Source organism: Procambarus clarkii, chromosome 8 (assembly GCF_040958095.1).
Source record: "Procambarus clarkii isolate CNS0578487 chromosome 8, FALCON_Pclarkii_2.0, whole genome shotgun sequence".
Taxonomy (NCBI): Eukaryota; Metazoa; Arthropoda; class Malacostraca; order Decapoda; family Cambaridae; genus Procambarus; species Procambarus clarkii.
In genome coordinates this window covers 45,576,823-45,603,205 of record NC_091157.1, presented here as the reverse complement: position 1 = coordinate 45,603,205, position 26,383 = coordinate 45,576,823, and the positions used below count along the sequence as shown (strand labels likewise).

General features: G+C 43.5%; 1 protein-coding gene across 5 annotated transcripts in view; it reads right to left on the bottom strand.

The window, feature by feature from the left end:
* Window positions 1-189: 189 nt before the first annotated feature.
* LOC123759650 (uncharacterized) overlaps window positions 190-26,383 on the bottom strand; it is a 117,559-nt gene continuing 91,365 nt past the window's right edge. For 4 of the 5 annotated variants that reach the window (XM_069317825.1, XM_069317845.1, XM_069317833.1 and 1 more), the window contains 14 exons: window positions 17,097-17,176; window positions 13,547-13,664; window positions 12,599-12,738; window positions 11,293-11,455; window positions 10,617-10,720; window positions 9,796-9,887; window positions 9,235-9,403; window positions 8,254-8,396; window positions 6,846-7,018; window positions 5,109-5,263; window positions 4,589-4,821; window positions 3,961-4,198; window positions 3,434-3,513; window positions 190-3,215 (listed from right to left, as the gene is read on the bottom strand). In XM_069317825.1, coding sequence (XP_069173926.1) covers window positions 3,039-3,215; window positions 3,434-3,513; window positions 3,961-4,198; window positions 4,589-4,821; window positions 5,109-5,263; window positions 6,846-7,018; window positions 8,254-8,396; window positions 9,235-9,403; window positions 9,796-9,887; window positions 10,617-10,720; window positions 11,293-11,455; window positions 12,599-12,738; window positions 13,547-13,664; window positions 17,097-17,176 — 2,065 coding nt within the window. In that variant the 3' untranslated portion in view covers window positions 190-3,038. The remainder of the gene's footprint in view (window positions 3,216-3,433; window positions 3,514-3,960; window positions 4,199-4,588; window positions 4,822-5,108; window positions 5,264-6,845; window positions 7,019-8,253; window positions 8,397-9,234; window positions 9,404-9,795; window positions 9,888-10,616; window positions 10,721-11,292; window positions 11,456-12,598; window positions 12,739-13,546; window positions 13,665-17,096; window positions 17,177-26,383) is intronic. The other variant, XM_069317839.1, reaches the window with a different exon arrangement.

Below are 26,383 nucleotides of genomic sequence, written 5' to 3'. Positions count from 1 at the left end.
ATAACCATCCTATCAAAGGTATTAGTATACTTACATATGTACCATGATGTGAGGTGTATTGCAGATTTACCCATGCTAGGACTTTTCCGCTGACTCCCTCCTGCCTCTCAAGTCGGAGCCGGGGACGCCCTATCCATTTATCTAGTCAATCCATCTTACATAATAATGTTACAAATTATACACATAAAATATTTTACAACAAAAAGGGTTTTATTTATATTTAGTGCTGTACAATTATTTTTACAATATAAAAACGTTTACATTGCTCATTTGGCCCTGTAAATGAGTTGGAAAATTATAAATAACACAACATTCAGAGCATACGTGCTATGTATGGCAGCGATTGCTTAGGAGTGCATAACTATGAAAACTTAAATAGTCTCTAAGCCACAAATCCTTTAAAAACTCTATAACCCAACCAGGATTCGAACACGCCTTACCACGGATTTCACCCCGCTCCTGTGCCAGGTAAGTTACGGCCTCACAATACCCCGTGCTACTTGCAACTTGTTCCGAGTAGCTGAATCTATAACAACTACAAACAACGGATAACCCCCCATGGCATACACAGTCGTCAAGCGGTTATGGTACTGTGTAGGCTGCGGTGACGACCCCTCGTAAAACACCTTCGAACCCTGCCTGGGTCATAGAACCTTTAAGATACGTATAAAGTCAGGCTTTCATCAATTTTTCGTCACAAATTCCACTGCCAGTGTTGCAAGATATGCCACTGTTGCATAGAGTACTCCTTCATGTCTATCATCAATACTAGAAGCTCCTTTACTAGTGCACCATGAGCTTTTATTTAGCCACATTGTCCGTTCCCATAAGGGGGCGCTGGAGTCGGTTTTCCAGGATTATATTCAGATAAGACACATAAGCACCATGTGATTCTAATATACCCGACTCTTGTGGCCAAGGACAACATCACTCTGACTCTTGGGAACAAGGACAACATCACTCTGACTCTTGTCAACAAGGACGACATCAACCTCATTCTTATGGCCAAAGAACACATCCTAACTCTTCCTAAACAAGGATAGCATCATCCTCACTTGTGAGCAAGAACATCAACCGGACACTTGTCGTTCTTGCTCTCATCACCATAACGCTTAACATATACATCCAGTAAATATGTGATGTGCCTACGAGTTTTGAGATTATCACTTCCATACCATACCTACATTAAAATGAGTACGTCTATGGATCTTGGTATCGTCTCCATTATTATTTTTAAATACCTGACGTGGGCCTCGTCATCTGGTGAGACTAATTCGTCTTGATTCTGAACTCCTGAGTTTACAATTATGAACTGAACTGAAACTCAACTCCATCCAAATTCATTTCGAAACTGAAACTCACAATATCACCCTAAATTTGGACTTGAAATCCTGTCTAATTAGTAAACGTCGCAAACCTATGCGATTACAACATTTCTTATTTGCTTTCATAAATTTACACCTTGTAACACATTCTACATTCCATTTCTTCCTGAAGTTACTCTTATTACCTACATAATAATGCCCCGTTATCCCTTAGCTAATTACTTTTACGTACCACTAACAACGAATGCCTTTTATTTATCTATGTCAATTTCCTGTATGGCCAAATCATACACAAAATGCTTTGACAAAGCTTATCTTTGTTATTGTAATGTTAGGATCTAACTAACTAGGATAGTTTCAGTTAGGTTACGATAGGCTAGTCTGGATTAGGGTAGGCTAGTCTGGGTAACATTCAGTTTGGCTACATTGTGTTGGGTTCGGTTAGGTTCCTGGATAAAGGTAAGTTTTTTTTTAAATCCATTGACGAACCCTCTTCTGTATGATGTCTATCGTTCCCCCTCCCTATGTGTGTGTCGGTGAGTGGCACAGACGATACTGGCATGTATGATGTATCTTACCATGTGTATGTTACATTTATACAGTGTCTTGTTATTTGTCTTCCTCACTACATGTATGGGATGTGTTACTTTATCTATGGTAGCCGTCTATATCTCAACACGTACATCACGTTCTATACCTCACCACGTGAACAACACGTGCCTATATCTCACCACGTGTACACCACGTTCTATATCTCACCACGTGAACAACACGTCTCTATATCTCAACACGTACATACTCCAACAAAAAAGGAACTTTACAACTTCTACCTCAGTCAGTCTAAGCTATTTAGGAAAGCTGCTGAGGCGGAGACACCGACACTTATGGCACCAAGACATACTCCTTGGTACAGCACTGTACCTTAACATATCTACTCACTGACTGAGCAAGAAACTCCTTGGTACAGTACTGCACCATAACATATCTACTCACTGAGTGAGCAACAGACTCCTTGGTACAGCACTGTAGTCAACCTTAGCATGGCTACTCACTTAAAACTCATTTGCATATGTTGCCAAAAGTCATGCCTATGCTGACTGTATGACAGCATAACTTATACAGCAAGTTATCCTCATTCTCAGGCTGACATTCCTTATGAAAATAATACAGAAGGTGGCACCCATAATCATTCAAATCGCACCATGTATAAATAGTATAATCCTAACCTTAGTGAATAAGTTGTGTATAAATATCACATATACACTCACTGAATAATTACCCAAACATACTGAAATTTTGTAACTATGTACTCTATAAATAATATATTCAATGGCGTTGAAAATAAGCATATACAAAGTATAACAACTTTCCAGGACCTAAGATGTTTACAAATATACATATTTATCGTATAAAGTTCATAAGCTACATAGCCAAAAGCAATTTACGAAACTTCAAACAAATATTTAATGTCCATTTCATATTTTGTTTGGACAAAATATTTTATTTGGACAAATAACAATGTCCAAAAATATCTTCAATATTTGCTGACACTTGCAATGTATTATTGTGCTATCAAAAATCCTGGAATTATTGTCCTTACAAAACTTATTGCTATAATCATTTACATAATTTTACAAATTCGGGACCATTAAAGTAAATGACTCCTTGGGGGAGTCCAGTCCCGCAAAGAGGTCTTACACTCCTGTGGGAAGTCTAATCCCTCAAAGAGGTCCTGAGGCTCTTGAGGGTATTAGCGGAATTCTCGGAGGTTGTGAGGGGGTAAGGGGAGCGGACACCCCTGCTGAAGGTGGAGACGACGCGGTGTTCCTTCGCCGGGGTCTTCCGCCTTCGCGCGCACACACACATGATAGCGACCAGCACAATACACACCTGGGGGTGGAGGACAACACCCAAGGGTCACATACGCTGCCCGGCTGGTATTGATATCGGAAACTCAAGTGCCAAGGACAGTTATTAATTCATGAAGGATGGGTGGTAAGTATAGGTTAAAAGGTGTGTGTGTGTCAGGATATTTAACACATTGCAAAATATTAATCGTAAAGCTTGATAAATTCTTCAAAAGCAGTTAATATAGATATATTGAGCACCTGAAGGATGACGGCAGAGACGATGATGGCAATCAGCACCTCCCTCGACGTGCACACCAGCTGCGCCAGGCGACGAGCGTCTGGAATAAAGAACACACATTCTCTAATGTATTCCCTCCTGTAACACATCCTTTCATGTAATACATAATTGTATTTTTCAAAGATTCCACCATCCGTTGAAAATATTATCAACTCCATGTACGTTCTGTAAGAGGTGGTAGTAAAGCTACAGTTGCAGAATGGGATCTAATACTGGACTATGCTGATTGCCCATCCACTTGGACTGGCCGGTAGAGTGTAGGCCTCGCTTTTAGCAAGGTTCGCGTTCCATTCCCAATGATTCAAGTGGTTGGACACCGTCCTCATATCTCGCCTCCTTGTCCTCATATCCCCTTGCATGCAAGTGCTGTATAATCAGACTGGCCTAGCCCTTTCCCCTTCATATTTATTGTATCTACATACAAAGAAATTAATATTTGTCGTGACCTCGTTGCCTGCGGCTTTCAGAAGACTGCGAAGCGACCTACCTGTCTCCTCCGGCAGGAGGCCTGTCCGGAGCGGTTTGACGGTGTTGCTGTTGACGATAATTTCCTTCTGTAGTGGCATCTCGTGGTAGATGGTGTCAGGATCCACTTCTTCAGCGTCAGTCTCAAGGGTGACCTCGCCTCCATGAAGGCTCAACTTCCCGCCCAGAGTCAACAGGCCGACCTCTTTCGTCAGTCCTCGACGCTTGCGGCCGTAAGAAACGATTGGACCACACTGGGCCTAGTATAGCAGGAGTGAAATTAAGATTATGATCGGTGACATTTTCTCATTCAATAGATGAAACAACAGTGATGATAATTACAAACTAGTTCTCGGTATTTATGAAATGTTATTTAGGAATCAATTAGAATTACTTACAATAGAGGCTCCTTTTTCATTGGCATGATGTGTTATGAAGGAATTATTAATAATAATCTACACATATTCATTCAGACATACAACCCAGCAACTCACCAGATGACATTAATCAACACTCACAGACCTGGAACTCACCAGACGACATTAATCAACACCCACAGACCTGGAACTCACCAGACGACATAAATCAACACTCACAGACCTGGAACCCACCGGACGACATTAATCAAGCCTCATAGACCTGGAACTCACCGGACGACATTCTTCCAGACAGAACTGGACGTTGACCTGGAAGCGCACGACCTGGTCCTCTGAGAACTTGAAGGCCTCGAACTTGCCCTGGAGACTCCTGGATCCAGGCACAAGTTGGAGAGAGGGAAATATTACCGGGTCAACAGGACACCCCCGTTCGTCGAGCAGGACGATGGAGTCGCTGTTGTCGCTGCTCTTAGCCACCAGGTTGCGGGCCAGGATGCCATATACACCTGTAATGAACCAGGATGTTATAAACACATGCAATGATGGATTTCATCTATTGCAAGCCACGTGGTACAGGTATTGTCTATTGATAGGATGTGAGGCATGCATTAGCTACTACTAGTAACATTTTTTAATGTTACTAGTAGTAGATCGTACTAGTACTAGTGATACATCAATAATAGTACCCAAAGTCACTCAGAAGGTCCCAAAATTACTTCAGTTATCGTCGATACTAATCAAACCCATTCATTAACACATCATTAGTTGCCACTGTTGCCACAGCTACACTTACTGTCGCTGTCAAGCTCCAGTCTGAGATAGAGTTCCTCGCCCAGCCTGGCACCTGTGATATCGTTGCCATCTCGGTCGACGATACGGAGTCGTATCCTGGGTGTCGGAGCCGTCGCGTTTACGATAGCCGTCGCCACTCCGCTTCCCGGGAAGCTACTGACATGGGGGGAAGTCTTTGATTAATTTTAATTGTTATAAACAAATTGTTGTAGAACGTTGCTTCATTTCCCTAAAAATCATAATTTAAAATAAGCTTTTATATAACAATTAATTAATATGCCGCTTCATAATATATGTTATTTAATATGACAGAGGATTGCATCAAGGATTCTAATGTTTTCTTAACTTGAAAAAACAAGCTGAAAAATTAATTCTCCAACGTTCATTTTACATTTTTTATTATGGCCAGATGCAAAGAATTTTCTTTCAATGACGCTGTCAATATTTTCGAAGGCAGAGCAGAACTGGTTTCACTTTAGCTGGAACAACTGAATGTGTAACAGAGTGAGGACAATAATGGTTTCTACAATTTCCTTATCTCATGCACGTTCTGTCTTGGTCCTTGAGATGGAAGAGTCACTTGAATTATTTCGTGTTCATCCTTATACATCCTTATATGTCATCTACGCACCTACAGTAGTCGTCAACGAGGACTTTAACAGTACCCATGTCAAAGTTAGCAAATAGGACACCAAGGAGAGAACCCACAGCAACACCATCTACTTGTTGGTTCATGCGACCATCAGAGCTCAGGAAGAGTGCCTCTTTGGTACATGCGTCGAGTAGTTTGTTGAGTGTGCTTTCTGGGACGCCAAGGAGAGTACAAGCGGGATCTCCATAAACTCTCTCGATCATTCCTACAGTCTCATCCACGGGGACGTTGGTGACCAGCGACTCAATCATCCACACAAATCTCACGTCCGGTGCCTGCGGCCCCCGGCAATAAATCGACAAATTCCTTTGGAGACTTATGGCTGCAAGCACATGGCACGAATGGACGCAGCAGAAGGGGAGTCTTGGCACATCAAGGGAAAGTGCAAGCCATTACGACTATATAGCACTTTACATGCCATGTTTGTTCAGCCTTAAGTCTAGAAAGAAGTACACTTAAGTTTACAAACAAGTACATGGCATCGCTATGAGTTCCCCTTGGTTCTCTTTTTGCTAATATTTACATGAGTAATGTTGAAGAGAAATTCCTTGTTGACGTGGACCTAAAACCTCACGTCTACTGCGGGTACGATAATGCCATATGCAGGTGGCTGATACTGAGCGCTGGCCGCGTCTTAACGATGCATTAGAGTGAGGTTCAGTGCTATGTTTTACTTAGATGGAGAGTGAGGGGTGAGCTCCCTCTCCCAGACGTAACACTCCACTCTAAAGAAGCCAACATAAGAATGTGCCTTTAATCCCCCCCCCCCCTAGCACCTTACAGGTAAGGGCTCCATTTCCCGAGGGTTCAGATAAATTAAATGTTTATTCTCACGATAGAGTGGTTTACAGTTTACGTGACAGTCATATATATAGGGATTGAATGCTTCTGATGCCCCAAGAGGGTTTAATAGGCTCGTCGGGAGCAGTTTGGACACTTCCAAACTGCTTCTTTCCTGCGTGAACGTTGTGTATCAGATAAATCCAGTCTCCCAGACCTGGAACTCACCGGACAACGGCCATACAGACCCATAACATAAAACATTAAGAAATAACAGCAGACTTGAAGAATGTTTACACTACTTACTCAACGATGAAGTTGTAGCTGTCAGTAACCGTCTTATTGCCCGTCTCGAACAGGCACAGAAGTTTGATGGCCTTATCCCCCCTCCTCTGTATGACAGGGTGGTGCTGCACCACGATGACATTGCTGTACACGCCGCTCCCCTCCTCCATCACCCCGCACTCTGGGTCTCTGAACTGTGTGAGAGGACGCCCTTGCCTCAGTGGACAGTGGTTAAAGGTGAAGGGAACAGACGCAGGTTTCAACCTGGTCGTGGCCAGCGAAAATAACCCCGGTGTGTGTTGGCCCAAGTTCTCTCTCTCTCTCGCAGAACAAGTGTTTCATTTGGACGGAGACTCTTGGAGAAGAGTCTCCATGATTCACAAAGGAATTATCAAAGGAAAGCGCCAGGAATGGCTAGGCGCTTTCCCTTGATAATTCCTTCCTTCTTGGAGAAGAGATGTTGCCAAGATGTGACTCAGGCAAAATCTCTTCAGGAGAGATTAAAACACTGGCGGGAGAGACTGGAACGAGAAACTGGAGAGACAGACTGGAACAAGAAATTGCAGAGTGAGACTGGAATGAGAAACAGAAGGGAGAAACAGGAAAAGGAGAAATAATGGAGGAGATTCGTAGAAAGAGAGAGAAAAGGCAGAAACAATTAAGAAACTGTAAGGGCAGGAGATTACTTTCAAATCAGAGCAACGACACTCTGCAACATTGAGTAGGATGCACAACCAGTACAGTTCACTTTGTGTTTAAGATTAAGGGATAGTCTGTTAACCTTCTATTACTCTGGAGATTCTATATATATCACAATGATCATAATTCACAACGTACGTCTATGATTCATAACTTAGATTTATGTTGATCAGACCACACATTAGAAGGTGAAGGGACGACGACGTTTCTGTCCGTCCTTGACCATTCTCAAGTCGATGATTCGACTTGAGAATGGTCCAGGACGGACCGAAACGTCGTCGTCCCTTCACCTTCTAGTGTGTGGTCTGGTCAACATACTTCAGCCACGTTATTGTGACTCATCGCCTGCAACTTAGATTTATGATTCACAACATGGACCTATGATTCACAACATGGACCTATGATTCACAAAATGGACCTATGATTCACAACATGGACCTATGATTCACAACATGGACCTATGATTCACAACATGGACCTGTGATTCACAACATGGTCCTATGATTCACAACATGGACTTATGATTCACAACATGGACTTATAATTCACAACATGGACTTAAAATTCACAACATGGACTTATAATTCACAACATGAACTTATGAATCACAACATGAAGTTACGCAGCGTGCGCACAGCTGGTACACTCAGAACGCACAATTACTACACGCACGGTTTGCGCAGCGTACGCGGCTTGCGCAGACACAGAGGAGAAGAGTACCAGCACTTACCTTGATGATGAGAGAAGTGTCAGTGCGGCCCTTGTCGTTGGACTGGCAGGAGGTCGGGAAGTCCATAGAGAAGAGGCGCCCCCTGAAGGGCTCAGCAGTGTGGAGGAGGACCTTCATGGCGTCTACACTACACTCCAGGCGCACTACGAGATCACCACATTACCAATAGGCAATGGTGACAGCACAATGATAATAATTACTTATATTACTAACAAATTAAAATGTTCGATTATGACAATAATATCAGAGTGTTGTTAGAATGGTTCCAAAGATATTCTCGGTTTAAAGGCAACCCGTTCTCAGACCAAGTCCATTCCATCCAGCGGTCGACCCCAAAGACACATTCACCAATTTTAACATGCTGTTCATCCAAAATAGGAATTGTAACGAATATAAATTAATATTGTTAAATTAGCATATTGTGCATATTTAGGCATTTGGTTGCTTAGGTGTTTAGGTTCTGTTGCCGATTAGGTGTATTTGTAGTACGTGAGTGAAGCATTTGCATCGTTGTGGTTCGAACAAAAGTCGTCAGCGAAGCACTTGTTCCAGAAGTGTTCGAACCTCACTAGTGGTGCAACCCGTCCTCCAAACAAAGACCCAAAAGTGATTCCATGCACCCGCCAAACCCCCTGTTTATGAATGAAAAACGGTTTACACACAACTCACAACTAATTCTGTTCGAACACTTTCGGAACAAGTGCTTCACTGACGAATTTTGTTCGAACCACAACGCTGTAAATGCTTCACCCACGTACTATAAATACAAATAATCGCAAACAGAATCTAAACACCTAACCTAACCTATGCCTATGCTTATATATGCACACAATAAGATAATATATTATAATATTCATTTATATTTGAGAAAATTCCCGTTTTGAATGAACAGCGTGTTAAAATTTATGAATGCGTCTGTGGGGTTGACTGCTGGATGTAATGGACTTGAGTCGAGGACGGGTTGGACTATAGAGTTCTTACGGTCTAGACAGGAGGTTCGCTGGTGGAAGACGGCTCCGGGCAGCGGGACGACGGCGGACGGTCCGGCAGAGACCATGTCGTCGCCAGAGAGACGACACACACCAGCTCGCTCGAACCACGTGAACGACCGGCAGTTGAAGGTTGCTTCTGTCTCACACGCGTGTTGGCACTGAGGGGATAGAAGTAGGGGGACAGTGAGTGCCTAGGGAGTGCCATTCCCCCTGTGGGAGTGTATGTTGTAACGTGAGCCAGATGTTGAGGTCAGGTGTGTGAGAAGGATCAGATGTTGTGGCGAGCTATAAATCTGAAGAAATCCAAGTGTTGAGAAGGGCCAGGTGTGAGAGGACAGGTACTCACTTAATTGTGTTTACGGGGGTTGAGCTTCGGCTCTTTGGTCCCGCTTGTGTGAGAAAAGGCCAGGCGTGTGATGAGAGCCAGATGTGTGAGGAACTAGGTCGCAGGTATCAGAATAGATTCAGGAAAGTTTACACTCCCTATATATATATAAATTGCTCACAGATACTGAACACAGAGAGGCAGGGGTTGCCAGGGGGCGCTCACCTCAGCGACGGTGCTGACGGAGATCTGGACGTCACCGTGACCCATGTCTTGCTGAGGCAGTTCCTCAAATTCGCACTGCTGGACCTCAGGTACTGCAAGGAGACCAGGTGTACACCGTGTAGTGTTAGGAACCTTGGTAATAATGCCTTTGTATTTGTATATGTATATATACGCATGAATAAGTTCTCAAAAGATGTCTGACCTCTTCCAGGCTGCCCCTATTTCCTAACATGCAAAGCCCCTCTCTTTCAATAGCTCAGTGCTTTAAATCTACAAGTATGAGGCACCGAGATATGTAGCTATGAGGCTCGATGCCTCATATCTACATATCTACGATGGGCCTCGGGAGTCAATAACCATAAAAGCACTTATCCATTTCTCAGAAATTTGCTAATAAGACCGACCGATACGATTCATACGTATGCGGGTATATCAGCAAGGAAATGCAGACTGTATCACTTCCATAGTTATTCACGTGCATTGCTGCTTCTGCTGAATTTGTTGGAGAGTCCACCACAACAATGCCATTTTGACAAGATATTGTTTCAGGAAATTTTGAAGAATATGCAATGCATGTCAAAATACAACATACGTACAATGAAATAATACTTTAGGTTACTTAATTAACATTTGTTTTACGAATGATATTACTTCTGGCTCTGTACAGACGTACACAATCATTACATACAACGAATACAAAGGTGTCAATGTACCTCATGCATTTCGAGATTTGTTTTAATCAGGCAGCCTCTCACAGTGCTGAAGAGTAATTAGAACAGTTCAAAATAACCTGAGTGCGCAGACAGATGAGCATCACTTACTTCCTGCACACTGGTTCTCTATGTAATGGACGTCAGGGGACGCCGGCCGGAAGCTGAGAGGCTGCGTCCGTCTGTCCTGGCGACTTAGACGACACACACCGTCTCTGTAGAGTCAGTGAGGCGAGTCAGAGGTCGTGGCCAGGGATTACCGAACTCCCTCGGGTTCTTCAATTATCCCCTATATCATTCAATTCCAGTTGAAGTGACTGAACGCACATTTCAAAATTAAAACTCTTGCTACTTAAGAAAGATTAACTGGAAAACCAAGAAAATCTGGAACTAAAGATTTTAATGACCAAGGCAATGTAATCACATACCAATTCCAGGATCATGATAATCTAATCATAAAAAATCGTTAAGTCTCTTATTGTGTATTTGACAATTCCAGGATCAACAAGACGAAGAAAGAGTCACACGATAACATTAGATAATCAGACAATTTTAAATAGAAAAAAAGTACATACAAAATAGAGTTACAAACACAATGTTGGATTTCTAGATAAAGCAAATATATATACACAAGCCACAACAGTCAAATTACAGCCGCGTTCCTGTGCCAGGTAAGTCCACTACAGGATCACCATAGTCCGTGCTACTTGGAACATTTCGCTCTTAGTATCTGAATCTCAAACAAAAACAAGCCACTACAAAACGCAGAGCGCTGCGCACAACCAACCTCTCGTGATACTCTGCGCTGCGACACTGCAGGTTGCGCTCACCCACGCACAGCTCAGCACACTTGAGCCTGCTGGGGACGTTGGTGAGCACCAGGTCGTCGTAGCCCTCCACCTCGAACCCCACCACTCGCTCCAGCATCCACGCCTTCCCACACGCCGGCGCTGAGGGAGGACAGCTGTGAGAGACACTGTCTGCCAGCACTGTATTGTTTTTGTTAAATAGGATTAGATAGTATTAAATAGTATTAGATAGTATTAAATAGGATTAGATAGTATTAAATAGGCTTAGATAGTATTAAATAGGATTAGATAGTATTAAATAGGCTTAGATAGTATTAAATAGGATTAGATAGTATTAAATAGGATTAGATAGTATTAGGATTAGATAGTATTAAATGGGATTAGATAATATTAAATGGGATTAGATAGTATTAAATAGGATTAGATAGTATTAAATAGGATTAGATAGTATTAAATAGGATTAGATAGTATTAAACGAGATTAGATAGTATTAAATGGGATTAGATAGTATTAAATAGGATTAGATAGTATTAAATAGGATTAGATAGTATTAAATAGGATTAGATAGTATTAAATAGGATTAGATAGTATTAAATAGGATTAGATTGTATTAAATACGATTAAATAGTATTAAATGGGATTAGATAGTATTAAATACGATTAGATAGTATTAAATAGGATTATATTCAAGAGGATTAGATAGGAAAAATGATTAGACAAAGTGAAATACGATTATATTCAATTAAAGAGGAATAGGATTACATGAGTGTAAATGATTAGATGTAATTAAATAACATTAGATCAGATTAAATAGGATAGGATTAGATCAGACCGATATGAGGGACGAAAATTGAGCACATTAACGATGAGGTACACAGGAGGGAGGGGGGGGGGGAGGAGGAAGAGGGCTGAGGAGGATTAATAATGTAAATGAATCCAAGGGAGTAAAATCCAGAAATCTGGTGAAGGGATTGTGTACAGTTATCCTGATAAAGCTGCAACAGTGACAGGTAAAATGCATACGTCTCTCTCTGTCTCTGTATCTGTCTGTCTCTCTCTCTCTCTCTCTGTCTCTCTGTCTCTCTGTCTGTCTCTGTCTCTCTCTGTCTCTGTCTGTCTCTGTCTCTCTGTCTCTCTGTCTGTCTCTGTCTCTCTGTCTCTCTCTCTGTCTGTCTCTGTCTCTCTCTCTCTCTCTCTCTCTCTGTCTCTCTCTGTCTGTCTCTGTCTCTGTATCTGTCTGTCTCTGTCTCTCTCTCTCTCTCTCTCTCTCTTTCTCTCTCTCACCGCTGATACAGAGCTTCTGGAAGTAGTTAAGACGCTGATCCACTGGCAGGAGGCGGGCGGTGGAGTCAGTCTTCACGCTGAAGCAAGCTTCCCTCTCGTAGTTCACTACGAAGCTTGAACACGTCTCCAAGCTTCGGCAGCTGTTAGGGGGTTCATACATGATTACACACACACAGAAATCACAATAGCGTGATGCATCGAATGAACAAATCCACAAGGGCCGTGACGAGGCTTCGAATCTACGTCCGAGGTCTGGGGATCCTCTCGGACGTAGGTTCGAACCCTCATCACGGCCCTTGTGGATTTGTGCAGGTAACCCTCATCACGGCCCTTGTGGATTAGTTCAGGTGGTTAGATGAGGATGAGAAGAAAGGGATGTAGTCGAAGATCCTTGAATAATAATGTTAAAATATTGCAGTAATTACCACTGTATTAATAATATTAATTGTTACTGTAAGTTAAAAAAAACTATTGAAAAAATATATATTAGTTATTGTAATAATTACAGCAAATATTTTAATAATTATTTAGCAAGGTGGTGGTAGTAGAATAGTGTAAACGATAGCAGTGACGATAGCAGTAGCACCAATAATCATGGTTAAATAGTTAACTGCAGTAGTAGTTAATAATTTATACTAATAATTAATAATTTATACTAATAATTAATAATTTATACTAATAATTCATAATTTACACTAATAATTAATAATAATAATTAATAATTAATAATTAATACTAATAATTAATACTAATAATTAATAATTAATACTAATAATTAATTTAGAACAATACTAATAATTTAGAACTTTAATAGTAATTTCAAACAATTAATAAGGTAGAACAATAATAGTTAATAATTTGAACAAAATCACATAATATTGTTCCAAACTATTAATTAGTAACTTCAATGTTCTCTCTCTCACAGTACTACCAGAACGGGCGACCAACCTGGCGAGGCAACCCTCTGTGACAGTGTTGCCAGAGCTGGCGAAGAGGGGCGACCCTTCTACTCCATCCAGCGTCGCCCGGGTCACCTTCTCGAAGGTTTCTGTCGCCCTGCATTGACCTGAGGAGCAGTGGGAGGGGTTAGTGAGGGTCTGGGAGGGTGTGTGTGTGGGGGAGGGGGGTTACCTTACCTTGAGGTGCTTCTGGGGCTTAGCGTCCCCGCGGCCCGGTCGTCGACCAGGCCTCCTGAAAAGGCCTGGTCGGGCATTTACCGACCTTTACCGAAAGGCATTTACCCCCTTTACCAGGGGGTAAATGAGGATCGTATGGGTATAATAAGGGGGGTTGAGCAGTGTAGGGGGAGAAGAGTGTGGGCACAATTATACCCAGTTGGGTCATTCTGCCATACTTCAATTATTTACCAAATCACAAATTTAGGGACACTTCTGTACACAGCTGTTCTTGTTTACGTCTCAATTTAACAGCCGACTTATTGTGGCGTTCGTGATGTGTAGTCGGGTTCCAGAGAGTGTTGGCCTGTAGTCGGATTCAGAGTCTCAGAGAGTGTTGGCCTGTATCAGGACTTGACAAGGCACTCAAAGCCTCCTGTTACAACACTACCGACACCACACATCACCAACATCGTCGATGACTAAGATAGACTCGAGTCCCTGGACTTTGATGAAGGCTACAACCTCAGTTTCTTCCATTATTATTGTAAGCGGAACCGCGAGTTCCTTCATGACTGAAATAGGGATCTTAGATACCCCCAAGACCGGAATAGGGAGCCTTGATAACCCCCATGACTGTAATAGGGAGCCCATGAATCTGCCGACAGTGGAAAATAAGGCAAAGGGGAGTTATTTTTTTTTCTTTTTTGCAGGGATATTCCTGCGCGGGCCATAAGCCTCTGGTGATCCAATAATCCTATGCATAAGTAAAGGTGTCGGGATTTAATGTTATTCAGTGTGAGATCAGAAGACTCTGGGGCACCCAGTAACTAGGCACCAGGAACCGTTGTGCTGTTGTCAACAGTTTTGCGAAATATATATTGGGACACATGGACATTTAGTGAAGACTTGACCACCAACATAACCAGGCGAGGGTCTGCCTAACCAAGGTGGCAGAGAAGGCTGGATACGACCTGCCCGAGGCCAAGTACGGTAACTAGTAAGGCAGTTGGCGACTTACCGCTACAAAAGAAGAAATTTTCATGTCCACTCATGCCCAAAAGATAGCTTTAACTCTCCCATAATCCGGGAAAGAAACGGGGGAATTCAGACCTTCGTGGGAAAGGGAGTGAGGCATGAATGTTCTCCATGAATAGAGGCAGGGAATGTGTTATGTGTTGTTGTTGTTTAAGATTTGCTACTTGGAACAAAAAGTTCCAAGTAGCACGGGCTATGGTGAGCCCGTAGTGGGAATGTGTTAGTGCTAATACTTCAGATGCCAGTGATGCTTCACAGCCTCCGTGATCCTCCGTGACCAGAGCAGCGGAGAGGTGACATGTGAATACATCTAAGGAAGAGACGTCCAGGATGTCTCCCATGACGAGATGGCTCTTCCCGCCAAACACCTTCATGATGCTACTGTGTTCCTTCACCATAAACAATATCTTATGTATATATATCTTATATATATCATAGTATAACGGATATGTATATATTTTCTTACTTTTATCTGAATATTAATGGAGCATTCTCTAGTGGTGATTTTCATATTCAAGAATATGCTCTTGTCTTCATTCCAGCTGCAGGGTGACTTCTTTCACTCCTGATAGAAGTTTGCTTGACTTCTTTCAAACGATGGAAGTGTCTTCTGGGCCACGTACCAGCTGCAGGGTTGTGCTTGCAGCTTCCTGCTCTTCCTGCAGCTTCTTACAAGCGGTCGGGTTGCTCAAGGTCTCCTACTGGCAACTGCACTGGGCTTGGTGGCTTCTCTCAACAGTCTTGTGAAGGCTTACTACAGCTGCGGCGCCGAGCCTGGGGCCGAGCCTGGGGCCGAGCCTAGGGCCGAGCCTGGGGCCGAGCCTTGGGCTGAGCCTGGGGCCAGGGTCCTCTCAACGACCACCTCGGGTCGTTGAAGCCTCGGTGGCTTCATTCCACTGTTCGCTTACCAGTACATCTTTCCTCCAATATTGACGGCTGAGTCACTATTGATCAAAAAGGTTTACGAGCTTCAAAAACTCACAACCCGAGGTTATTATTGTTATAGACAACCCGCTAGTGACTTTAATACTCAAACTGTTTAATAACTACAAACTAAACTACCCTAAATAGAAAAAAAAGATGCACAGATTTCGTAAGTGGAGACTTAAGCCGATGAATCGTGACTCGGGTTTTCTTTGGTGATTTAGACTGCCTAAGACTGATTTAGTCTGCCTGATTTAGACTATTTAGAATTTAGACTTTGGTGATTTAGGCTGGGGTACACCTGGGTACTCTAAGCTGGGGTTAGAGTACCCCAGCATTTACCAGCTATCTTGAGGTTATCTTGAGATGATTTCGGGGCTTTAGTGTCCCCGCGGCCCGGTCCTCGACCAGGCCTCCACCCCCAAGGAAGCCGCCCGTGACAGCTGACTAACTCCCAGGTACCTATTTACTGCTAGGTAACAGGGGCATTCAGGGTGAAAGAAACTTTGCCCATTTGTTTCTGCCTCGTGCGGGAATCGAACCCGCGCCACAGAATTACGAGTCCTGCGCGCTATCCACCAGGCTACGAGGTCCCTATGGGTACTGGGTACTGGGTACCCAGCTGGGTACTGGTGTTTACCAGCTGGGTACTGGTGTTTACCAGCTGGGTACTGGTGTTTACCAGCTGGGTACTGGGGTTTACCAGCTGGGTACTGGTGTTTACCAGCTGGGTACTGGGGTTTACCAGCGCCGACGACAGCTGCCTCCATCAGCCAGATGGTCTCTGAGATGATCCTCAACCAGTCCCTCTTACAAATAACGGACTGTGTTTGGCCGTAGCCCAGACGGGCGACAAGCGACGTTATTTGCAAGAGAACGCCATGTATTCAAGTGTCCCTTCAAGCGCCGTGACCCACCACGAATGCAACACAGCGATGGTGGAATACCAAACATTTTGTAAGGGGCCATGCGGACCATAATACAACTATTATCTATCATCATAATACAAACTGATACATCTAATCGGTGCAAATCATGAACGCGCCCTGGAAACACAAAGCGAAATTGTCTCTATTTTCCGCTTGTTACAACTTGTAATAAAGTTGTTACATCTTGGCTTAACGTGTTTATGACGTATTAGAACGTTGTTACAACTTGCTATATTGGTTGTTATAACTGGTTAGGTGTTAAAACTTGTTCGAACGTTGTACCAACGTCGTAGTTTCGGTGTGTGTTTGGCGGACGATCAAATCACACACAATACCGTTCAAAAAAGCCCGTTTCCTTATAGCCAAGCCTGCATTTGCTTAGGATAGACTCCGTTGGGTCTCGGTGCGGGTCAAGTTCGCCTTGAGTGTGGCGAACGGATTAAATGTGTACCAAGTGGCAGGTATCTGTGCATTATTAATGATATAACTCACCTGAGGTCCGAGTAGCCAAGTGTGTGATGGCCAGCAGGTGGAGTACGAGCCTCGGACGCCCTCTACTGCGCCAGGTCATCCTGGTGGGGACAATTATAATGCTGTAGTCTAATACAAGATGTTCAATCAACCTTTTTATACCAAATTAAGTCGTAATGTTGAATAAAATTGTAACGTTTGAATGAATGTGGAATGCCTGATTGTAATTTAGTGCATGTGTGTTACCTGTCAAGCTGTTGGCACATAAACAGCTGTTCTGTTACCTGTTGATGAATAAACAGCTGTTCTGTTACCTGTTGATAAATAAACAGCTGTTCTGTTACCTGTTGATAAATAAACAGCTGTTCTGTCTCCTGTTGATAAATAAACAGCTGTTCTGTTACCTGTTGATGAATAAACAGCTGTTCTGTTACCTGTTGATGAATAAACAGCTGTTCTGTTACCTGTTGATATATATAAACAGCTGTTCTGTTACCTGTTGATATATATAAACAGCTGTTCTGTCTCCTGTTGATAGATAAACAGCTGTTCTGTTACCTGTTGATAAATAAACAGCTGTTCTGTTACCTGTTGATAAATAAACAGCTGTTCTGTTACCTGTTGATAAATAAACAGCTGTTCTGTTACCTGTTGATAAATAAACAGCTGTTCTGTTACCTGTTGATGAATAAACAGCTGTTCTGTTACCTGTTGATGAATAAACAGCTGCTCTGTTACCTGTTGATGAATAAACAGCTGTTCTGTTACCTGTTGATAAATAAACAGCTTTTCTGTTACCTGTTGATAAATAAACAGCTGTTCTGTTACCTGTTGATATATAAACAGCTGTTCTGTTACCTGTTGATATATAAACAGCTGTTCTGTTACCTGTTGATATATAAACAGCTGTTCTGTTACCTGTTGATATATAAACAGCTGTTCTGTTACCTGTTGATATATAAACAGCTGTTCTGTCTCCTGTTGATATATAAACAGCTGTTCTGTTACCTGTTGATATATAAACAGCTGTTCTGTCTCCTGTTGATAGATAAACAGCTGTTCTGTTACCTGTTGATATATAAACAGCTGTTCTGTCTCCTGTTGATATATAAACAGCTGTTCTGTTACCTGTTGATATATAAACAGCTGTTCTGTCTCCTGTTGATAGATAAACAGCTGTTCTGTTACCTGTTGATAGATAAACATGGCATCGTGTCGAAGCGAACAGCTCCAGGGTCGTTGTCCCAAGGAGCCAGGTTCGATTCCCGGCCGAGGCAGAAACAAATGGAGAAATATTTTCCCCTGATGCAGCTGTTCACCTAGCAGTAAACAGGTACCAGGGAGTTAAGACAGCTACTACGGGTTGCATCCTGGGGATGTGTGTTTGTGTGACAACAATTTTCATCCTTTAAATCAATCCGAATAAAAAAACTAATATTAAAATTACGAATATAAGAATAATTCTCCCTAAGGACACTAATGAACACTCCGAGAAGGAAAAGTTTCGCAACTGTAGAGGTTAACCTTGAGGAGGGAAATTATCCTGGTAGAGTAAGGTAAACTAAACCTTGTTGGTGAAGGTATACTTGACGGAAGACTGGTAAACCTGACGTGAAGGGAGAAGTAAACTTTATAGGTTAGTGTTAAACGTGGCGGGTAAGTAAAACCTGACGGATTAGAGGTTCCTCCAAGGAGTGCCGGACCAACCGGGCTGTGGTGGGTATGTGGGCCTGCGGGCCGCTCCAAGCAACAGCCTGGTGGACCAAACTCTCACAAGTCAAGCCTGGCCTCGGGCCGGGCTTGGGGAGTAGAAGAACTCCCAGAACCCCATCAACCAGGTATCAACCAGAGGTAAGTTGCCAGAGGAGAGAGAGAGGCTAATCCTGGCGGAAGAGATCGCCCAGAATCGGCCGAGACGGGTAGAGTGTCTGGAGCTGGGAGGCCGCCCACCTCAATCTCAGTGCCCTTGAAACCACTCCATCTTTTTCCCCCTTCCTCTCTTGCCATTCTGTATCTCTGACAGTGGTGTCTTGGGCCCTCAATTGTCACTGTCATCTCGCCGCGGCCTCCCCGGAAGATGAGTGACAGGCAGCATCCTCCACCAGTTAGGTCAGATTTAATTTCTTTGAGGGGAAAGAATTTATTTTCACGTTGAATTAGAGAAATGTGCTGTTTTTTTATTAATTATCCAGCACAAAGTCAATTTTCTGCAGATGTGAGTTCTGGGACTATTAAATTGTTCGATATATAGAGACGGGTTGATATTTGCACAAGAAAACCGAATCCTCTGGGTGAAACCGGGTTTATATTAATTTTTACACACACACACACACACACACACACACACACACACACACACACACACACACACACACACAAGGGTAGTAGTCCTAAGTGCCAGAATTTCATCCCCGGCAGAGCTAGAAACAAATAAGCACATTTTTTTCACCCTGATGGCCCTGTTCACCTAGCAGTAAATAGGTACCTGGGAGTTAGACAGCTGTTACGGGCTTCTTCCTGTGTGTGTGCGTCTGTGTATGGTAAAAATAAATAAATAAATAAATATAATTGATCGTTGATTGACAGTTGAGAGGCGGACCGAAAGAGGGAGAGCTCATCCCGCATGCACAACTAGGTGAATACACGAATCATTACATTAGACAACCGACGGTTAGAAAGGCGAGGTCCAAGAGCTAACAGCTCTAGCCTACAGCCACAGATTGTAGATTGTAAACACACATGAAATGTATACATGACAATAAAAACGAGAGACCAGTAAAATTCTGGGCTTAGGAGCTGAGGGTCGACCCTGTACTCACATCTACTTGAGTCCAGACACACATCACAGTCCTCAACCATGCTAAGGTTATCAGCATACCGGGAGACAATCCCAGTATACTGACAATATTAGCAGAATAAACACCAGTGGCTTATCATAATGTGAAAAATGCCTTGAGAGTCATTTAAGACAGAAAAAAGAGGACTTGTGGACGCTGTATACAGTCGAGTCATCCTTGAGTACATGGCAGCCCCTCCAGGAATCTCACACTTGAGGGAGCATAGCACAACACCAGGAAGCTTCTATGGGTTGGAGGTAAGACTCGCTCTGATGGGTAAGGGGACTGACCTGTGGGCCAAGACTCGCTCTGATGGGTAAGGGGGACTGACCTGTGGGCCAAGACTCGCTCTGATGGGTAAGGGGACTGACCTGTGGGCCAAGACTCGCTCTGATGGGTAAGGGGGACTGACCTGTGGGCCAAGACTCGCTCTGATGGGTAAGGGGACTGACCTGTGGGCCAAGACTCGCTCTGATGGGTAAGGGGACTGACCTGTGGGCCAAGACTCGCTCTGATGGGTAAGGGGACTGACCTGTGGGCCAAGACTCGCTCTGATGGGTAAAGGGACTGACCTGTGGGCCAAGACTCGCTCTGATGGGTAAGGGGACTGACCTGTGGGCCAAGACTCGCTCTGATGGGTAAGGGGACTGACCTGTGGGCCAAGACTCGCTCTGATGGGTAAGGGGACTGACCTGTGGGCCAAGACTCGCTCTGATGGGTAAGGGGACTGACCTGTGGGCCAAGACTCGCTCTGATGGGTAAGGGGACTGACCTGTGGGGCCAAGACTCGCTCTGATGGGTAAGGGGACTGACCTGTGGGCCAAGACTCGCTCTGATGGGTAAGGGGACTGACCTGTGGGCCAAGACTCGCTCTGATGGGTAAGGGGACTGACCTGTGAAGAAAGGCAAAGGGAAGTGTTCCTCACCGCGCTCGAGGAAAAAATATACCGGCGAGACATGATAATGATGTAGAAGATAGAAGGGAAAATCAACCGGCGAAGGATGAAGCATTCCTCATGAGAAACAGCAGAACGAGAAGATACATTTAGAAGCCAGAGACAACACGCAAACACACGCATAGCAACACGCAAACATAATTAAGTTTATGAGCCGAATCCCCAGTCAAAAGTCGTTTCGTATCCCCAAATGACAGTCCTTTGGTTGCTCGCAGTCACCAGGACGGAATTAGACTTCCTGTTCGTACAGTCACCCAAGGGCGATCAGTGGCTTGACGGACAGAAGAAACAATGAGAAAGGACGGTTGATGAGGCTAGGGGGATGAACGGAAGAAGGTGGATAGAATAAGAGGAAGCAGAAAAGGACGGCGGAAACAGAGAGGGGAAGAGGAGAGCGACTTACAAAGGACTCATCGCGTAATATGGAATTCGATAAACTTTGATGATGTGGCTCGTTTTGAGAACAAATACGTAACAGATAAAAAACACAATACACAAGGAAAAACAGAGCCTAGGGAGGAGTGGAGGGAAACAGCGGAGGAACCAGGAAGAAAGGCGCTCTCCTGGTGGAGGAGAGAGGCTGAACACACTCGCTCTCCTACCAGAGAAATGATGCTTGGAAGATGACTGTTGCAATGAGGCAGGAAGAGGACTAAAGGGAAGAAAGTCTAGGATATTGTTTCTTGCTACATAGGACAGAACGAGGAGGTTGTGTGTGTGTGTGTGTGTGTGTGTGTGTGTGTGTGTGTGTGTGTGTGTGTGTGTGTGTGTGTGTGTGTGTGTGTGTGTGTGTGTGTGTGCTTTCCGTTGTTTGTTGTTGTTCAAGATTCGCTACTGGGAACAAAAAGTTGCAAGTAGCACGGGCTATGGTGAGCCCGTTGTGGACTTACCTGGCACTGGAGCGGGGCTGTAACTTGTGCTTTCAGATTGCCGGAGTTTTAAATAGTATTAGTTGGGTGGCCCACGTTATGTCTACCAAGAGATTACCTTGAGATGATTTCGGGGTTTAGCGTCCCCGCGGTCCGGTCCTCGACCAGGCCTCTTCGTTGCTGGAGTGGTCAACAGGCTGTTGGACGCGGCTGCTCGCAGCCTGACGTATGAATCACAGCCTGGTTAATCAAGTATCCTTTGGAGGTGCTTATCAAGTTCTCTCTTGGACACTGTGAGGGGTCGGCAAGTTATGCCCCTTATGTGTAGTGGAAGCGTGTTGAACAGTGTCGGGCCTCTGATGTAAGAATTCTCTCTCAGACAGAGTACCTGTTGCACCTCTGCTCTTCAACGGTGGTATTCTGCACATCCTGTTATGCCTTCTGGTCTCATATGATGTTATTTCTGTGTGCAGGTTTGGGACCAGCCCCTCTACTATTTACCACGTGTAAATTATTATGTAGCTCTCCCGCCTGCGTTCAAGAGAATACAGATATAGGCATTTTAGTCATTCCCAATAGTTTAGATGTTTTACTGAGTGGATTCTATCAGTAACGGAAACAAGAAGTCTAGAAACAGAAACAAGTTTATATTGGAACGGAAACATTTCCGTTTATATTATAAATGGAAACAAAGAGTTGTTAAACAGTATACCCGAGGAATTAATTAGGATCAGGGGATTATTCCAGGTAAAATATGGCATTATCCATAGAGGAGAAATTGGCACTTGAATGGCTTTCAACGGCAACTGGTATCATCTGCCGGTGGAACAAGTGTTGCCAAATAAATGCAGTATCTTTAATTGCCAACTGATAGAAATTAAAGGGTGACAGCTTAGGCAAGTTCAGCAGAAGGATGTTGGCATTCTGTCGCAGCCTTTAAACTCTTAGAAGATGTAGGATTGGGAAGGGAAGGAAAGGGGTCTCAAGCCCTCTTCCCAAAGAATTCCTAATGTTGGAGCCCAAAGAATTCTGAAAGAAATCTAAAATTAGATAATGGTAAAAAATAGTGTAAAACATACTAAATAAGTACAATACGAATATCAAAAGTATTTTAAATGAAATGGACGAATTAAGAGCACTTATTTATAAGGAATGAAAGACATTATTGCAATCACAGAAACATGGATGAATGTTAACTCCAGGAAAATGGGAAGTGAATATAAAATTAACTGATAAAATTGCCTCACACAGAACAATCACGAGACGAGGAGAAGTAGCAGTCTTTGTGCCATATAATTTAACGTGTAGTGTTGAACACGAAAATGATGCACAGTTAAACAAAGCCTAAGAAAATGTGTATTAAGAAAGCAAAGGACTAAGGAAACGGACAGTAAAGAAACGGAGTGAGAAACCAGAGAGTAAGAAAACGGAGAGTGGTCATAAATAATGTGATGCCCGAGTGGGTAACAGGTGGAGTGCCTCAAGGTTTTGCCCTGTGACCTCTATTATTTATACTCTACATTAATGCTCTTGAAATTGAGGTAAATAGCGATATAAATATGTTGAAAAGATGCATTAAAGGAGATTCATTTTAAATTCAAATGAGAACCGAGGAACTGCAGGAAGATCTCACTCATCTTAAAATCACGATAGTTAAGTGGCAAATTATATTCAATAAAGGCAAATCTGAAAGCTTAGGAAAATATCAGCTTAGTAGCAAGTGAAGGAGACGCACCAGTCTGTTGAAAATTGTCAGCATAGTCGAGTCGCAACCCAAAGGTCCTGAGTTTGTTGACCAGACCACACACTAAAAGATTAAGGGACGACGACGTTTCGGTCCGTCCTGGACCATTCTCAAGTCGATTGTGATGAAGTAGATGCAGCCAATAAAAGTATTGCCTGCATCTACTTACTCATCACAATCGACTTGAGAATGGTCCAGGACGGACCGAAATGTCGTCGTCCCTTCACCTTCTAGTGTGTGGTCTGGTCAACATACTTTAGCCACGTTATTGTGACTCATCGTCCTGGGTTTGATTTCCGTGACAGGACAGAGACGAATGGGCAACGTTTCTTGTCATCTGATGTACCTGTTCATGCACCCAGCGGTAAATATGTAGCCGGGAGTTAGTCAGCTTGTTATGGTGTTGCACCATCGTGAGGGTCAGTAGTTCGACCTTGAGGGAGGTGGACCTCGATACAAGTTTAACATGTGTATATATACACACAAAAATGAGAATGGCGGAACGTCTTGTTGAATATAGGAGACTACCTTATAAAATATATCGTTTTCTCTAACGAATTGTATATTGTCGGGGTAGACTCGCGTGGGAATGAAACTTTTGCTATGATTTACCTCGAGAAGCATTAATCTATTCGTTAGAAATGTTCTACATACAACCACTTGTAGTCTGCTATGCCACACACGGGATTTACACACACATTTACACACACACAGGAGAAGGTTCAGAGGTTTGCGACGAGGCTTGTCCCAGAGTTACGAGGGATGGGATATGAAGAGCGGCTGAAGGAACTGAACCTTACGACACTAGAGAAAAGAAGGGAGAGAGGAGATATGATAGGGACATATAAAATACTCAGAGGAATTGACAAAGTGGAAATAGATGAAATGTTCACACGTAATAATAACAGAACGAGGGGACATGGGTGGAAACTGGAAACTCAGATGAGTCACAGAGATGTTAGGAAGTTTTCTTTTAGCGTGAGAGTAGTAGAAAAATGGAATGCACTTGGGGAACAGGTTGTGGAAGCAAATACTATTCATACTTTTAAAACTAGGTATGATAGGGAAATGGGACAGGAGTCATTGCTGTAAACAACCGATAGCTAGAAAGGCGGGATCCAAGAGTCAATGCTCGATCCTGCAAGCACATATAGGTGAGTATATAGGTGAGTACACACACACACACACACACACACCAAACTTGAAATATGCAGCAGCTGTATGGTGCCCAAATGTTAAGCAGCACATAAATAAACGGGAAAAGCTGCACAAAGGCAAGCTACAAAATGGTTTCAGTAACTGAAAAGCAAGAGTTACGATGAGAGACTGGAGGCGTAAGACATGCCGAAACTAGAAGATAGAAGAAAAAGAGGTGATATGACCACCACTTACAAAATACTAACGAAACGACCAAATTGAGAAAGGAATTTCTGAAACCCGCAGTTACACGAACAAGAGGAGACAGATTTAAGCTAAGGAAACAAAGGTGTCGAAAAAAATATTAGAAAGTTTTCTTTTGCAAACAGAGTGGTAGACGGCTGGAACAAGTGAGGTGATAGAGAAGGCTAAAACCGTCAGTAGTTTCAAAGAGTTATATGACAAAGAGTACTGGGAAGACGGGACACCACGAGCATCGCTCTCAGCCTGTAACTACACTTATATAATTACACACACACACACACTTGCGTAATTTAATACACAATTAAGATATGTGTTTCTGCCCGAAACGCTTTGCGTAATAGTGGCTTTAGGCATTGTATGTACTAGCTCTATCTATAAATTCATCAATATTTGTATGTAGGTACTTTACCTGAATAAACATTTGAATTTGAATTTTTTGATATATAAATGGTCTATTAAAAGTCGGGGAAATGCCACCCAACCCTGTTAGACCTCCCGGTAAAAATTAAAGCTATCTGCTACCCAAAACATCATCACTGCCAACATCCACCAAGACGGTTTTCACTCTGACGTCTGACGCACTCAGGCCCAGACGCACTTCAAGTTGTTACACCACCAGGGATCACATGCACTCCAAACATCTGCCACCAAGTCCCAAGTCCCAGCAAGTCCCAGCTGTGTCTGGGTACAAGTGACAGGATGAACAACCCAGCGGGGTTTCTTCCTATTGGGGAGTGTTGTACATGCTGCTATGGCGGTGTGTCCACTCACAGGATGAGTGGCGCTGCCCAATAAACTCGCCCCTCGGAGCAAAATTTAAAATTTAATCTGCCACCTACGGGCTACTCATGCCCACGCACACCGACAGCTGCACAGTGTCACGCACAATGACAGCTGTGCGGTATCATCATTGCTCAGAAGACAGCTGCGCGGCGTCACGCTGAAACGGCGTCATGTCGCGCCTCGGAGACCGGGCCAGCGTGACGACAGTGCCTGTACAGCTACGCGGAGGGAGGGAGCGAGCGTGTGTGTGGGTGAGGCAGTGAGTAGGCACATATGTGAGTGAGTGAATGAGTAAGTGAGTAGGCGAGTGAGTGAGTGAATGAGTAAGGGAGTAGGCGAGTGAATGAGTAAGTGAGGAAGCGAGCGAGCGAGTTAAGAGTCCAATGTAAATGTTACTTCATATTCATGAATGTGACCATCTTGTCTATTTATCATCATAAATATTACAGTACGACTGCCAGGTAAAGTCCAGGGAGAATGTATTCACCAGAAATGATCCCCAGCTCTTGGTCCCCGCCTCCTACTCCTTAATTACAAGATGTGAATGACTCCCTAATCCCGTCGGTTTGGTCCTGTAGCCGTGTCTACAGTAGTGTGTATAGGACTTGAATCTGGTTCATTTGTGTATTCTGTCCCCCTGTGTCCACTCACTATTGTCACGCACCACGTGTCCCATCTCATCCCCTTCACCCGGACGGCGGAGGAAAGGTTGCCCTTA